Source organism: Glycine soja, chromosome 13 (assembly GCF_004193775.1).
Source record: "Glycine soja cultivar W05 chromosome 13, ASM419377v2, whole genome shotgun sequence".
Taxonomy (NCBI): domain Eukaryota; kingdom Viridiplantae; phylum Streptophyta; class Magnoliopsida; order Fabales; family Fabaceae; genus Glycine; species Glycine soja.
Genome location: NC_041014.1, coordinates 14,620,578 through 14,637,872, shown reverse-complemented (window position 1 = coordinate 14,637,872; position 17,295 = coordinate 14,620,578). Strand labels below are relative to the sequence as shown.

The 17,295-nt window shown below is 33.6% G+C and overlaps 2 protein-coding genes across 2 annotated transcripts; one reads left to right on the top strand and one right to left on the bottom strand.

Annotated features, from left to right (window-relative positions):
- Window positions 1-1,871: 1,871 nt before the first annotated feature.
- On the bottom strand, window positions 1,872-4,114 carry LOC114380795 (zinc finger protein CONSTANS-LIKE 2-like). The gene is made up of 2 exons (XM_028339845.1): window positions 3,110-4,114; window positions 1,872-2,447 (listed from the first exon to the last, which is right to left on the bottom strand). The coding sequence occupies exons 1-2, from the start codon at window positions 3,839-3,841 to the stop codon at window positions 2,094-2,096; spliced, it is 1,086 nt and encodes a 361-aa protein (XP_028195646.1). The 5' UTR covers window positions 3,842-4,114; the 3' UTR covers window positions 1,872-2,093.
- A 10,157-nt stretch (window positions 4,115-14,271) lies between these two features.
- On the top strand, window positions 14,272-14,667 carry LOC114381612 (E3 ubiquitin-protein ligase ATL6-like). The gene has a single exon (XM_028340871.1). It carries the CDS (start codon window positions 14,272-14,274, stop codon window positions 14,665-14,667), a length of 396 nt encoding a protein of 131 aa, XP_028196672.1.
- The last annotated feature ends 2,628 nt before the right edge of the window (window positions 14,668-17,295 follow it).

Here is a 17,295-nt window from a genome sequence, read left to right as displayed (position 1 = left end):
GTAAAAATGGGGATATGGAAATGCCATTTGCACTTTAATATAAAAGAGGGTCTAAGTATATTCTAACCACTGACTCAAACCCTTTCCAGTGCATCAGTACCTCTTAGTGTCACTGCTTTGCTTGCAGCCATTAAATGTGAATCTTCCTCTGTGTGGAGGAGAATGGCGAGTATACTAAAGGGAAAATGTAACCAATAGCATTGAAGATATAGATTATTCTAATATTCGCAGACCATGACAACCCAAAATTTATGCTTGTAAGTTTCTCTTTCAGATAACATTCTCATCAACACAATGGATATAAAGCATTATTGCCCTGGCAGACTTTTCCCATATTTCCATTTAACTCTTCTGCGTGTCTTGTTCTTTATGTGAAATATTCAGTTCCACGATGGCTAAAAGTGCAGCTAAACTTTTTCTTTTTGGCACTTTCATTCACACTATGTGGCATATACCATTTAGAAAGAGCGCAAAAGATTAACCATTATATGCGAGGGTCATATTGATACCCCTAGGCATCACATCATGTTGAAGCATTATTATTATTATTATTATTATTATTATTATTATTATTATTATTATTATTATTATATGTGTGTGATATTATTTGTGTTCAATTATATTTAATTTATATTTACTTTTCAACCTAGAAATTGATATGGGAATTGAAGCAGTAGTGTATCGTATTCATGTTTATATATTTTCTTCAAATCCAATTGTGTTGTTTTTTATCAACAGATATTATATTAGTTAAGTTGTTAGGTTTTTTTTTTTTTTTTTTGTTATTTGGAAAGGTTCCAATATTGTGCGTCTACCATAATACTTAAAATTAGGAATTTGACTACATTTGAAGATTTTAAAGTTTGTTTATACATTTTTTATGTAGATCCCATTAGGCCATTACGAATGAGAGACATTTATTTGGTAGAAAATGTCAATAAGCTTTTAGATCCATTCACAGTTAATATTCCAAATTGAACGGTGACGAATCTCAATGCATTCATGTCAGCATGCATGAAAGAAAATCATGAAAATAAAAAGAAAGTCAACCTAAGCATCGGAACAACATGTTTTGACTTATTTCGAAGAGTAAAGGAGCAAATGTTTACTATTTAATTATAACTTGTGTACTGCGTTCAAATGATCATAAAGCAAAAGATATATAGTGCATGCGAAGTTCTCCTTACAAAGAGTATTTATGCACATCTATGAAGATGCATAATTAAATATAATTAGCAACATCTTGGAATTTGCTTGGATTTAAAATAACATTGAAGACAGTCGATGAAAAATGAAGTGAACCTTGTTCATGTTGTACTTTAAATTTTATATAATTTTTTTCTAGGGAACTAATTTTTGAACATGAATTTTGTACACACAATTATATGGAATTATCGATCATTATCATTTATATTGCATGGTAGATAAAGAAATTAAGAAGAGAGAGAGAGAGAAAGATAAAGGAAACAATATGGTAATGGTTTGATTTAAGTAAAATTTATTTTTGTTATGTGCAACAAGTGAAGAAACATGGAAAATTGAACTACCGGTGCAAAATTGAACTCCTGAATTTCACTTTTCGTTTGGATTCTTTAAGACTTCAACTATAGTCTAATTGATTAGTTAATACAGTTTAAAGCATCAATAAATGAATTGAAGTTATAGCTTTCATTTTGAGGTGGAAGCGAAATATATTTTTGCCTATACAAGTGAAAATTTTAAGTGTGATCTAGTCGTACTCATTGGTTTAATTTAATCTTGCCGCTGAATGTTACTTCAGTAGTTAATTAGATGAATGTCAATTGTACCTAGACGAGATGATTAAACAAAAATTTGTTGAAAAATATATAGATCGACACAGACAATAGAAATTGATCAGAAATTAAATTATTATAAGGCAAAATTTTGAGAAGGAAGGTGTATGTAGACAATATATTTAACGACATAAAACTATACTATATATTTATAAAGCATAGTATAGAAATAAATATAAGACCAAACTAATTAGACTACGTAAAAATGACATGAAGTGCTTCCAATGATGTGGTTCTCAACCTTCTCTTTTATGGCCTGGCCATTACTTTCTTTCCATTCTAGAAAGTGGGAAAAATGCTACCTCCAACTTCAGTGAATAGTGTTGTGGAGAACATCTGGTCCACTTCAGCTTCTACATCGGTTCTCTTTGCAAAACGACCCTTTATGCGGGGTCTAGTCTCTGCATAGGCCTTCCTTGAGGCATACCTTATTTTCTTCTCAAATTTTCTTGTCTTCTTTTTCTCCCTGTATCTTAGGACTCTTGCCTCTCTGTCCATTGGTGTGAGATGTGAAGGCATGGGAAGGGGAGGAAATAGGTCAGTTGTCCCTATTGGCGACTTTGAGTGGGACATTGAGATGTCACTTATTGTTGATTCGAGTACAACACCAACATCCATCGATGAAACCGAAACCTAAATTAAAAATGAAATATAAAAGATTAACACAAAAACGTGTATGAAGTTTGAGAGATTACAGGTAAGGCAATAAACTATTAGTAGCTAACCAATTTTGTGAAACAATAATGTTTGTCCCCAAAGTAAGAAGAAAAAGGTGAAAATATATCAAAGATGATGTAATAGAAAAAAGAAAAGATATATTAGAAAACAGAGGAAATGTAAAAGAAATATAGAAGAAAGTTTTTAAAATATTAAACCCCCCATTTTTTGGCTTTAATAAAGAAACTACTTATGAAACCCACTTTGGTTTCAATCAAGATTTTTATAGAAGGTATGCGATTGAGATTTTTTAAACTTTTTTTTAACTTTTTCACGACGACAATTACAGTACAATTGTATTACAATGCTAATGTTTTTGAATAAACTATAATCTTGACTATGACTATGACTGCAGTTTAAAACCTTGGTTTCATACGAATGGAGAAAAAGAAACTGTCAATTAGAAGGAAGAGTTAGCACAGGTTTCAAGGCAAAATCTAATAAAGTAGTATAATCCAATGGATGAATGATCCAAAGAGTTTGCAAAAAGAAAAAAAAAAAAAAAAGAAGGGAAAACCCCATTGATATAAACAACAAACCAAAAAGAAACACATAGAAGTAAAAAGAAGGTAACTTACACTTTGACTAAGAGAACCATCGTAACTGAACCCAGCTTTTGATGAGTCAAAGTCCAAACCCGGTTGAAAATGCTGCGGCACCTGAACTGGAACCACTGCATAGTTCTGAGGGACAGTGTTGCTGTAATTCTGCTGGTGCTGATCATAAACGTTGCTAAACTGGTTGTTATTGTGACCACATGAGTTACAATCAACAAGGTTGTCGAAATACTCATCACCAAACAAAAAACCCTCATCACCACCATTCTCGTCAATTTTATCATTTTTCATAGGATGTGGCAACAACCACGAAGCTGCTTCAACCTCATCATACTCATCAAAAACCTCTTCCTCTTCCTCCTCCGCTTCCACTTCATTCACGAACGCGTACACGCGTTCATGCTCTGGTTCCCCGAAGAGGGAACCAGAGATCGGGAGAATGGGCACGCGGTGGTGGCGGCTAGCGAGAGGGTTTGCTGAGTGAATGTCAGCATCACAGGAAGAACAAAGAGAAGCTGCGTCGGCTTTGCATAGAAACGCTGCGGGAGCACGTTCACACGCTTCGCACACCCACACACGCTCGTGTCTTGAGGCCACACGGTTAGCCGCATGGACACGAGCATCGCAGGATGAGCAAAGGTATGCTGAGTCTGCATGGCAGTACAGTACGCATGGCGCTGACCGGCACGTGTCGCAGACATGTGACCAGGTGCCAGTGCTGCCACCAACGTTGTTGGTGCCTTCCTTCAACATGTTGTGTCTGAAAATATTGTATGAGTAGTGAAGTGTTTGTAGAGTCTTTCTTTGCTTGGTTTATGTATGTGTGTGTGTTTGTGTTTGTGTTGGAACTAATTTGGAGGAAGAGAAGTGAGTGTGAGTGAGAAGTTGAGTTCAGTGAGGAGAACCAAGTAGTGTTGGGGGAGAATCAAGGGTGCCATCGTGGCAGCAAGTTAGTGGCGTGCACAAGTTCTTGCTTATCTTGTGGTTGGTTGTGTTTTGGGGTTGAATAGGAGAGAGTTTTTTTTTTTTTGTTTTTGTTGGACCTGTGCATGTTGCTTCCTTTGCCTTTTGGAATCATTAAAGAGATGTTGAGGCTTTGTTCGTATTGCTATGGAGGCACAACTTGGAGACACGTGTAATTTTGGGTCCATGTAGATTCTATATACATGCACCAGTCAAAATCTCATGTTATCCCTTAATATATATGCTTTCCTTTCATGTAATCTTATTGGCTGTACGTAAAAGGATTAAAGCACGTGTTTAGATAATTACTGATTTTGCAGATAGAATGTGGAGTCTTTGTGATTATGAAAATAAATAGTAATTTTTTGTTGGAGTTAGAAGAACTGTCAAGGTGGAATGTTTCAAATAACATGGTGTTCAAATATTATTGTTCATAATAAATTTTGTTTGGTGTAGTTAGGAATAACATAGTAGCACCATGGTGGTTATAAAGGAGGGGTTTGATGGTCGCCACTTGTAAAGGCATCAACGTTCAAGTTAGCTTTTGTAAGAAATAGGCAAGAAATGAAAGATTAGATATGAACTTGAAGTTATAAGAATGCCTTATATGTATGTAGAATGCATAGGAAAAGTTGTTGATGGTTGTTGTAAATCGCAAGCCATGTGACATACAAGCAATTAATGTTATCAAACTCAGATAAGGTCGAGCTTCTTCTTGGATCGGATTTGCACTTTGAACCAGAATAAGCTATATTGACTAGGACGATCCTTAACAAAATTGGCGACTCAATCGAACGAGTTGTTTTCTTTTCGTTTTTTTTTCTTCAAAAATGCAAGCATGCCCACTCACAATCGTATCTAAGAGTTTCACACATGTCCCAAGGGAAGTTCTAACTATTGCTATCTTCTGCTCAAAGTCGTCTATTAGTGTACTAACATTTGTTGAAGTTTTAAAAAGAAAAATGTAAAACAAATTACCTACCAACAAAGAGTCAAACTTGTGTTCAAGAAAACCTTTTCAATGTACTTACCACTAGACCATCTAAACATTTTATTTAATACATGACACAAGTAATATATATATATATATATATAGATATATATATATATATATATAACATATTATCATTATATCATATCCACCAATTTATGTGGTTTAACCAATTACTCGCTCAACTGCTATCCCATTAATCAGGGACCAATTTAGTTACGATAAAGTACATGAAAGTTAGGGTATACGAAAGATGTGTGACTAGGTCGAATTCGATTTGGGATCCTTTGCGGGGCACATGTTGGTCTTCAAAAAGGTCAGCCACCAAAAAAAACCTCTAAAGCCTTCAAGACTAATCTCATAAGTAGGTATGCCCTTGATAACTTAACAGGCTTGAATCCAAGTGAGGAATATTCCATTATTAATTGGATACTCGACAAAGTTTTGTCTAGAGTTAAGAGGACCCTGCATTATTTGTTAGTTGATTTTATTCTTTATTCATTTTATTAATAAATGAATTGGTTTTATATGTTTGTCAATTTCTGGATTTATATTTTTTTACAATATAAAATAAGAAAAAAGAAAAATAATTTCAAGCAAATAAGTTATACATACACAAATTATCTCATTAGGGTTGAGTTGCTTGAAGAACAAATTATTAAAGAAAAAGGGAACCAACAACAAGACTTTACCTAATCTAACTCATTTGTTGATGTTGTTCCTTTACCTCAGCTTGCTTGTCATGAAAAACAGAATAGAGAATGTCAAAGATAGTCTATGGGTACATAACTATGATGGTAAATTATGTTATTAATTTAGAAGATTATAAATAAAATAGGATTAATTATAAATAATTTTTTATCTATTTGCAACATTAATGCATGCTAATCATGACTGTAGCTACTTGTATGTTAATATGATTATCTTTAAGATTAATGCTCCGAGGGAAGCTTCACTCAATCTAGCCATAATCATATAATGTCTCCCATTGTTGTTGCTAAAAAGCCTAGGTTGTATGTTGAAAACTTCTTGGTTCTTGGATTAGATTTGTCTCAAAAAATGATGATTAGATGAGCATGGAAATATGACGGATTGTGTAGAACCTTCTCGACGAATGTACTAGTCAACAAGTAATAAAAGTGATAAGTAAAGTATTGGCTCAAAAAGACTTGATTGAGTGTCGTATATTAATTAGGGGAATTAGGAAAGAGAATATAATAATTGGAGCATTTTAATTTCTCATAAATCCATTTCAAATTGGACATCTAGTGTTTGTGCATATCTAGTGTTTCCAATGTTTGTAAATTTCACTACTACAAAATATAGATTTAAGATCGGGCATGTAACGTCAGTTTTAGGAAAATTAATGTTGACAACAAGGTTAAAATTGGTTTTAGGAAAATGGATGTTGTTAGAGGCAGTTTGACATCGGTTTTTCTAAAATTGATGTCACTAGAGGCATTTTGATATTGATTTTAGAAAAACCGATGTGGCTATAGGCAGTTTGACATTGGTTTTGCTAAAATAGATGTTGTTAGAGGCAGTTTAACATTGATTTTAGGAAAATCGATGTTGTTTTGAGACAGTTTGACATCATTTTTTGTAAAGTATATGTTGACAATTTTATATTTTTAAACTTTAAGTACATTTTCACTCTCTCGTTCTCTCAATTCGTTCCACTCAAACTCCTCGCTCTCTCAATCCGCTCCACCCAAAAACATTGAACCTTTCTCCTCTATCGTCGCCACCGCTTGACCCATCCTGTTTATCGTTGTCACCGCTTGACCCATCCTGTTTATTGTCGTCACCGCCACTTGAGCTAAGAGCACATAAACTTTCGCACACTCCCATGCGTCCAAACCACCCTTCTCCTTTGTTGCAAAACTGAAGTCTGTCATCGAAGCTTTTTTCTTCTTCACATCTTTGGTCCCATGTTTGCATCTTTCACAAAATTGAAGTATTTTTTTTCATTTTTTGTTTATTATAATAGTAGTTTTACATTTTGTTGACCCTTAAAGAGGTTTGTTTCCTTTTCTGTGGGGTGATGTGTAAAAGAAATTGTAACTTTAAGGGGTTAGATTGAAAAATGTTATATTGTTGTGGATGTGTAGAATAAATAGTAATGGGTGCTAAAGTTATGTTTGGTGAAAAAAAAAGGTAAAATATGAGTGTGGATGTTTTATTACCCAAATTATTAAAATCATAGACGACCATTGCAATTTCAAAATTTGGTCTAAAGAATTAGGCATATAAATGAGTTTATTTTAATGCAATTAGGTAATGTACTTCAAAAATTAGATCTTATCTGTTGAATGTTTTGGAGGCAAGATTATAAGTCAAACGTTTTGGAAAAGTTGATCTTCAAGTTGCTTGTTAGTATTTTAACTTCAAGTGATGAATCTGTGTAGCCATCAATGAATACTTGGAACCTCAAGATGCATATTACTTGCTCATCAGTATGGTCTCAATATGTCCACATTTTTTTTTATCAATTATTATAGTTATAGTTTCTAAAGATATATCAATTAATTGTTGAAGTACATGCCACAACCTCATGGGTGCTTATTTTTCCTTGAGTTATTCAATTTAGGCCATTGCATCAAGTTTGAGCCATATACATACATACATACATATATATATATATATATATATATATATATATATATATATATATATATATATTGTTTTGTGTTTCACTACAAAACAAGTCTATCTTTAAAACCTTCTCTCTATTCAAATCCCTCTTGTAATGCCCCTTTTTTAAAAATAAATAAATAAAAAGAGTTTTATTTAAAAATAATGGTGTTTTTTAATTAAACAAGTGGGTGGTAAAATGCACTAAATGTGACACTCTCTACCTCGATATACATATCTATATAATAAAATATATGGAAATGTGGAATTACATGAAAGAGATTTTATTTCTAAGTATAAAAGAGTTCATGTGGGTAAAAGATTCACATCCACGTTAATAATCAAATTAAAAACTTATCAAATAAGGGTATGAAAGCATCTCTGGCTCAAAACAAGGTCATCCAATTAATTTTTACAAAAGGAAAACAAGTTAAGCAACAAAACAACATAAGTAACATGTTCAGAACATTATGCAAATAATATAGAAACCCATGTCCCAATGTCACATCCAATCAGAAACATTTTGTCCCAACGTCCTCTAGCATGAGATTCTTTAAAGTCATCCACCTAACCATTTGCTCCCACGAATACAAGATTCAAGATCATCATAGGATCCAAACATAAACAACACACAAGGAGTGAGTTATCACATTCCTAAAAAATACACATCCTTCTAAGACGGTTCTTAGCAAAGCACTGTCTTAGAAGGGTATGATGACGTCGGGTACTAGGCACAGTTCCGCCATGTCAGTAAAAGGGTTTTAGTTGCGGTTGTAGGCGATACTAAGGGCCCCCCAAGGTGTTTGGCTGGGGTATGCCACCAAATGCTTGCCCCTCAACGACATATTCAGGGTAAGGCTCGAAGTCGGCCAGAGTGTGGTCTCGGGGTACTTCATGTGTCTCCCCCATGGGTTGAGCGACCTGTGCATGCCCAAACTGAGGTTGTTGGCTCTCAAGGGGTATAGGAGCGGAGTGGTTGACGTTCTCATCAGGCACATGTACAGCATTGGATGGTGCCTAGTTGGGAGGCAGGCCATATGGGGGGGAAGGATGCTTGCTCTGGACCTACGCAAAATGGGGGCTGCCCATACTTCCCAATACTTCGCCTCCCTAACCTACCATATCCAGGACTAAGCAACTTACTTGATTCATACCAGATGGGTGAGTTGGGTCTACCTCAGTGGCAGTACTTGTAGTGGCGACTGCAGCTGCGTTGACCTCCATCATTTTCCTCATGCTCATCATGGCCTCCATCATGGTGGTTATTTGGTCTTTCATGACCTCCATGTCGGCCTTCATCTGTTCCTGCAGTTCCTTTATCTTGCTCATGATTCTAGCCTTGTCACGTGTTTGGTAAGGGTGTCGTAAAGCGCATTCGTTCTTTTTAGTTACTATGATTACTTTTTGATGACGACAATGACTGTTAAAAATAGAATGCAATGAGTAATGCAACAACTAAATAAACATGAATGCTTGACGATGATAAGTTGCTAAAGTATTGAATTCACACAGGACATTCAGTAGAACATAGGGTCGAATCAAATCCCATTTTCATCAAAAACAACATTCTTTATCTTTTCAAAGCCAAAGTATAAAACACAACGCAGATGCATCAATGATTCCTAATTATGTGGGTCATTAGTTTGACCATGTGTTGGCAGTAATCGAAAAGATCGTGAACTTCATCTAGAGCAGAATACGTGTCAGTCATTGCCTTGGCTCTGGCTAACAACCTTGGAAGCTCTTGACTTTCATTCAAAGTGAGAGCGAATCTATTCATCCATTTCATGGCTTCCTTGTGCAATAACTTTATCACCCCTTCTCTTTCTTCCCTTTCAATCTACAGAGCTGATACCTTTGCATGTTCATCTTCCAGCATCTGCCCGTGACTAGTAGCCAGGTTCACCTTCTCCTTATATTGATCAATGATTATCAACATATTCTCTTATGTTTTTCTCAACTGCTCTGTCAAACTTTCCTTTGCCTGTTCATCTTCCAGCATCTGCCCATGACTAGTAGTTAGGTTCACCTTCTCCTTATATTGATCAATGATTATCAACATATTCTCTTCTGTTTTTCTCAACTGCTCTGTCAAACTTCTCTTTGACCTCTGACAACTCTTTAACTTATCCTCTAACACCATGTTTTCCATCCTTGATTTGTCCATCTCGGCCTTTCTAAGTTTGAGCTCATTACTGTTGCCCCACAAAGTCCCTCGGAACTTGTTCCTACTCCATTCTTCCTTTCAAGCATTTTTCGTTTCCCACTCTTACGCTTCAACCGTGGTCATGTTGATATCTTTCAATTCATCACATTCTTTCCTGACCCTAGTGACTGCCACCTTCAGCTTCTCCTTCACCACTCTTGTCCTTTCGAGCTCCGCTTTCAAAGCTTTCACTTCTTCGCTCTCCTTAGGAATTCCAGCCTCTTTTCCACTCAGGCCTTTTAGCTTTGGAAGCCAAGTTATCCCTTGCTTTCTAGGCTTCAATCATTTGTGATAGCCGCCTATGACGCCATTGCTACTTCTCCTAAGCTCCTTATCTTTTCTTTCCACTCTATTCCATGCTTTACGAATTCTTTAAAGTATCTTCGCATTAGCTTCATTGAAACCTCGCGCGATGAAAGGCGTGATGATTTCCTTCGTCAGTGCACCTCTCATAAGGTAGCCTAACTGTCTTATGACCAACACAGGATTATAATTAATACACCCCTCGTCCCTATCAAGAAGACATTTGAGAATCCTTCACATGAGCATAACACTCTTACCCCTCTTCCACCGTGGGAACCAACTAATGGACGTCCTCGTCATGCCTGCCAAGGAATCCAATAGTTAAATTTTAATCTCTCTTAAATAAATATAAAAAAATAATGAATTATTTAATAATAAAACTAAACTTACATATTTTTAAAATTTGAAAACCAAATTTATCCATATAATAGTTGGTGGTGGAAATTAGCTTACTGCGAGAGGGTCATGGCCCTTCCAGAAATTTTACAAATTTTACATAATTTATTGGTTGGTATGTGAAGATAATAAATTATATCTATTGGCTGGTTCACTTTGTATATAAAGGTAAAGCATTTTTGGCTTTTTGCCATCATGTGCATGAATAAGAATTGGCTTTTTGTTGCATTTTTCAAAAGCGGAAGAAAGAGAAAGAAGATAAGTTAAATAAAACATCACGGTGAGCAATTAATTATATGGAAATTACTTAATAAAAATCAAAGGTAAAAATGTCCAATAAAAATGTGTCAAAATGAGATATCTCTATTGTATTCTAATAATTTTAGACAACATATTATTATCTTAAATTCTTAACTATGTTAGTCCTAAGAATTCAAATTTGAAAATATAAATAAAGTATAAAAAATATTAATGAAATTAACTTTATAATCCTAAATATAGTAATTAATTATAGAGACAAATTTAAGTGCAAATTTATTAATTTAATTAATCATCAAGAGGGACCCACAAAAAATGGGGCCGTGCAAATTTAAATGCCAACATTTTTTACTTCTTGAATTGTCTAATAATAATAACAACCCCATAGAAAAACACTCAGCACTTAAATTCACTTACAGGAAAGGATAAATTCTCCGGGGTTATGATTTATGAATTTAAACTCTTCACCTTTCATCACCCCGTCTCATGCTTCTTTTTCATCACTAATAATTATTTTCCTTTTTCTTTTTGTTAAGATAACTTCGTTATATAGGGATGGTGATTCAAAATAAATAAAATAATTTTGAACTATAATTTGTTAATAATCTTTGAACTATTCTAAGAACAATCCAATTTTCAATCTATTATAAAACAACAACAATAGTAGAATATTTGTTAATAAAATAAGCAACAAAAATACAGAAAAAAACTAAGTAATTAATTTAAAACTATACCTCATTTATTCTTTTTTTAAACTTGCTCTTTATTTGTCTTTATGACGTCCATTTTCCTTTAACTCCTATTCTAGAGCTTGATGATAAATACTAGACAAACTTCAAAAGGACTTGCTCAACAACAACAATTATAATATATTATGACAAGAAAACAATTATAATACATTCTTTGGGTCTCATATGACTTCTTTATTCAAACATTAACAAAAGAAAAAAACACATTTTTTAAAATCTAATATCATGTTAATAATTATGTATTGAGTTTGCCAGTGAAATTTTGAACATCTATCCATGTAGATCTATAAATTAATCTACTCAAATTAACTAAGCAAAAAAAAAGAGTAGAATTTAGATCATATCAGTCTATAAATTATAAGAACTTAGGCATAAAACCCAAAACCCAAAAACCCAAAAATCAACAAGAACAACTTCTCTAATTTCTCCATAAAACCCAAAAATCTATTTTAGTTCATCATTCAGAAAGGGAGAAATGAATTATGCATATATGAGAAGTTATTAAGATGATACCTTTGGAATTCAAAATATCAAAAATGATGCCAGGTGATGCCGCCATTTCAGTCTTCCCTGAAAATTCAAATATAGAAATTACTTTATCTAGAAATTAGTTACATATTCAGCAGATGAACTGCTTATTAATGGAATACAAGTAAAGAAACATAAATATGGATACATAGAGATGTTACTGCATTCAAAATTAGCATGATTAAAATAAACAGCAAATTCTTAATAATATTTATACCAAAATCATGCATAAGCTCCAGTCCAACAAAGTACAGCATCTAAATTCATGAAATCACCATTAATTCCGCAAGCAAACAAAACATTTATAAAAAATTGGAAAAAAAATGAGAGAAATATTACTTTGAAATATACAACCATATTTCATCTGAGACCTGAGATAAGTAACTAAAACGAATTTAATACTAATAAAAAATACTAGGCAATGAGACTTTGATGAATAGTGTGTGAATATCATCCCTAAAACTAATTCATGTGAACTGCATAAAAATATAACTAGGCAATGAGGTGAAAAGGTACCTTATAATAAACGCATTCATGCTGCTGCAGGGAGAATGGATGATGGCACAATAGAGAGTCACTGCAAAATGCTAATCTTTTGGTGGATATATAGAGTGTTCCAATTAAAAGTCCAGAGTTTGTTGATATGTAGCAAGCACATGGCTGTAAGAGCTTCTCTCCTGGAAAACCCCCAAATGTTTGTTGAAATAGCTTATCAGGACCTCCTGGTGTAAGCACCTTTGTTCCTTGAATAAGTCTAGCAATTGCAGCATCAGCTGGCCTAGAACTAACTCTTACTTAATACAAAAAATAGATTTCCATTAGAATTGAATCAGGATGTCAAGCACTTAAATGGATTCCATATAAGTAAATAACTATTGTCCAACTTGGATTAGCTTCTAGCTTATGTAAGCTTTTAGTCAAGTATTTTATTCTTAACTATGAGAAAAGTTATAGGAGTACAAGTTTTCGAGAAAGTTAGAGAGTATAAGTTAATTTTAACCTAGTGACATTTTTTTGAGAATCTTGGAAAAAAGTATTTTCTTTCTTGTAAAGTGTTTTTATCTTTGGGATTTGATACTACACCATATGTTTAAAATATTTGGGGATCTACTTTATTACATAAGTGGATTCCTGACTTTTCTATCATGAGATAAGTAGATAATTTTTATTGTATAGAGTCAACCTTAAGCACACACACAACTTTACATGTTGGCTAGTTAGATTAAAATTTGGAATGTAGTTGGACATGGCAAGCATCATCATCTTTCGCGGACTCACTGTAACCCTTTTTGAACTAAATGAACTCAGTTCTACGCATGCATACAGAACATTCCATTAATGGTTTGAAACGTAAAACACAAATTGATTCGCAAACACAGAAACATACTCAGGCCCTGTTTGGATAACTTTCAAAAAGCACTTTTAGGAGGAAAAAAACAAGAAACTGAGGACTAAAGCCCTGCATATTAGTTCCAATCATTTCGAAAGAAGTCATAACATAGTAGTATTTTTTAACACTATTACTTATTTTTTATGAAAAGGTTTAAATGGAATAATTCAATTCTTTATTAGTTGATACTTGATGGTATAAATTTATATCCACCTGTTAACAACTATAAGAAAAATATTGTGATATTTTAAGGTTTTCCATGGACTTGGTGCTGAAATCACCATTCATTTCAAGTTCTCAAAATGGAAATAATTCAAACAATAATCTGAAAAAGTAAAATACAATATAGGCTCTATGTTATGTTACCTGTAGTTTGAGTGAGCTCCAGCTCCATTCCAATCTCCCTAATAGCAACAATGTAACCAATAAAATAAAAAATAGTGAAATAAAAGAATAATAAGAGCACACAATACTTCAAAACATTAGCTCGTCAAAATAAAAGAATAATATGAAAACATGTTTTGCATGTTATCTACTCTAATTTCTATCCATCATAAAAATCATCACGACACATCCAAAACCACTTCTTATCCTAACAAGTTAAACAAACAAAACATTCCCATGTTTCTTTCTCTTCTTACCAAACTAACTATGACAACACATAAGCACATACACTTATTTAAACACAACAAAAACCACTCTCACTCAAAATATCATTAAAACCCAACAACCTTAATTTTTCACACACACTAATTAAGAATCCAAATGAAATTCATTGTACTCTTCTTCCTCCTAGCATCATCATCATCATATTCATATGCTCAATCCCCTGTAGCACTAGTAGTGGCTCATGTCCCTTCCACCAGAGCAATGCTCCCCATGTTACTCGTGATCTTCCTCTTCGCCCTCCTCTTCACCGCATTTTGCTCCATCTTCATTCGCTACTGCTCCCACGAAGAACAACCCCAGGCGCTTCCACAAGCCACGCGCGTGCTCGCCACGTGTCCCGTCACGTCCTACTCCGCAGTCAAAATGAGGACACCGCAAAACCCTGTGTTTCAGTGTGCGATGTGTTTGGCGGAGTTCAACGACGCCGACGACGCGCTCCACTTGCTACCCAAGTGCGGTCACGTGTTCCACGCGCACTGCATCGACGCGTAGCTCCATAGCGTTTTATCGAAGAAAATCGAACAGAAAAAAAAAAGAAAGAAAATTGTGGAACGAATCGATGGCAGTAATTGTTGTGGTTTCATTAATTTCTCCGAAGGAGTTTCGATTCGAAAGAAACAAAAAGAAAAACCTAAAGAATTGAAGAGAGAGAGAGAGGTTATCTCTGACAACACCACAACGGAGGGGTTGTGAATTAATGAAAGTGAAAATGAATAAAATAATTAAAAATGACTTCGATCAAAGACGGTTTTTATAAAACCACATTTGTAACGTTAACATCAAAGGTGGTTTATAAAAAATTGTCATTAACAGCATAATATAGTTGGCATTTATTACAAAAATGTCACCGCACCATGTATTACATCAGTTTTTTATAATCGATGTAGATACCGCGACGTCGAAAGCAGTTTTTCTAGTAGTATATATATAAAAATGATCATGTAATAATATTCAACAAAATTTAACGAAATTAAATTTTAAGAAATTGATCATATTCTTTAAAATAGTGTCAATTTAATTGAAAAATTAAATTATAAGGAGCTAAAACAATCGTAAATGAAAGAAATGTTAATCCAATTAAAGGTATAGAGTTCGTTTCTTGTCTTCAGAATCAATTTCGGGGGTGCAAGTAACTATCTGAAGCTCATAAGATAGTTGGTGAATATTTAGTGAGATATCCAGCAGAAAAGCATACAGAAGAGTATGAATCCGTACAGATATGTAACAATAACATCCACATTCTTTGTCCAAACTTCATTCCACGTGTACTTCATGGCTTTTAAAAGTGAAAAAGTGCATTCACTTTTGAGGACCGCCAAGTGACTCAGGCTACACTTTATTTCTTTAATATGGCATTTGAACTAACAAATTTATAGAGAAAGCAAGGTTAAACATATTTTGAATATTCAAATAAAAGGTCCTACATTTTGTACAAAAAATTATATTAGCAATGATCTCATTTTTTAGACGATGAGTATCTATTTATGCAATTAAATGTGAAGGATCACTTTAATTTGCATTAGGGATTATCTAGTTTATGAAAACTTAATCTAAAGAAGATATATATATATATATATATATATATATATATATATATATATATATATATATCGCCCTTCACGTGGGAGTATTTATATATGATTGTCTGGAGCTAAACTAAGAATGTTCTAACCACACAATACTTAGCTGTGCAACCGTACAAATCTGGTTTGGTTTCTTCATTGCTTTGCAATTGCAACCGTGAAGTGTGAATCTTCCACCGTTTTGGAGAAGAAAAGTGAGTGCCAACAGCAACATGTAACAAATGACATTGTAGTTTTAGATTATTCTAATATTCCTAGACCATGACAACCTGAAATTTAAAGTGAAAAAGTGCAACTAAACTTCTCTTTTTCTTCCGCCCTTTATGATTTCAGATTACCAACAGACTCTCACAATGGGTATAAAGCAATCACATGGCCGAATTAATCTCCCATGACATTGAAAGATATATACTATAATTTCAATCTTAGTTTTCATTTTTCTATTTTCGCCAAATATTCATGTCGACGAGAAGACCAAAAGTGCAAGCAAAATTTTCATTCGCACATTCAATCGTACAATATAATTGGCATGTCCCATTTAGGAAGAGGGAAAAACAATTTCCTTTATTGAAAGTTTGATTCCCCGTAGAAGAGCTCACTTTATCTAGTGAGTGTTATATTCATCTTTGTGTTATTTTTGTCTTTTATCTGGAGAAGCAGTTGTATAGTATTACTTCTCCTAAGTTGCATATAACGAGATTATTCTCTAAATAGTAACAACTCAGGTAGTAATTAAAATTGTTACGGATTGAACTTATTGCCCAACCTATATATAAGACAAACCATATTGATCTAAATCATTTTAGGTATCTTAAGAACAGAGTTGTAGAAAGAAACAACAGGCCTGTTTGGATTCAAGTCACAAGTGCTTTTAAGATCTTTTCTATTGAAAATATAGAATTTTTTTCAATAAAGAAGCTCTTAAAAGAGCTTCTAGCCTTAAGATATCTTCGTAAACAATTGATGATGCTTGGTCTAGAATAAAATTATCCATATGTTGGTTGGGTTTGGGTGGGTTCGGGCCCAAACCTGTCAATCTAGATGAAATCAAACTCAACAATTTTTGGCCCACATCCGACCATTTGCATGTTCGGGTATTGTGGATGACGGTTTGGGTCATATGGATACATTCGAATTGAATCCAATTTGGGTTTGAATAATTTTTTTTTACCAAAAAAATCCTTTTTTTAGCTTTTTAAGGATTTTGCTTATTTTTTTTAAAGGAGGAAAAACATTGGCCATTTTCTAATATACTATTTGGCCCTGGGCCAAAATAGATTTTTAACACCAAAACACATTTTTTTTAAGGATGTTGCCTTCTTTTTTAAAAATAACAAGAAAGAAAGAAATATACCATTTTCTAATTGTACTGGCCCATAGACTAAAATTTTGTATATAATAACAACAATACTTATCAATTTTAATGAAAATAAATATATTGAAGGAAAAAATGATGAAAATAATCAGAATTACATATATTAAGAGACTAAACCTGCGAAGAAAGTATACAATATAAGTTAACATTGCAAATATTTGA

Bases quoted from the DNA above. Each gene is read 5' to 3' on its own strand.
- LOC114380795 (XM_028339845.1), bottom strand. From the start codon at position 3,841: ATGTTGAAGGAAGGCACCAACAACGTTGGTGGCAGCACTGGCACCTGG. The intron at 2,448-3,109 runs GTAAGTTACCTT...TTTTTAATTTAG, and splicing joins ATGGTTCTCTTAGTCAAAGT to GTTTCGGTTTCATCGATGGA.
- LOC114381612 (XM_028340871.1), top strand. From the start codon at position 14,272: ATGAAATTCATTGTACTCTTCTTCCTCCTAGCATCATCATCATCATAT.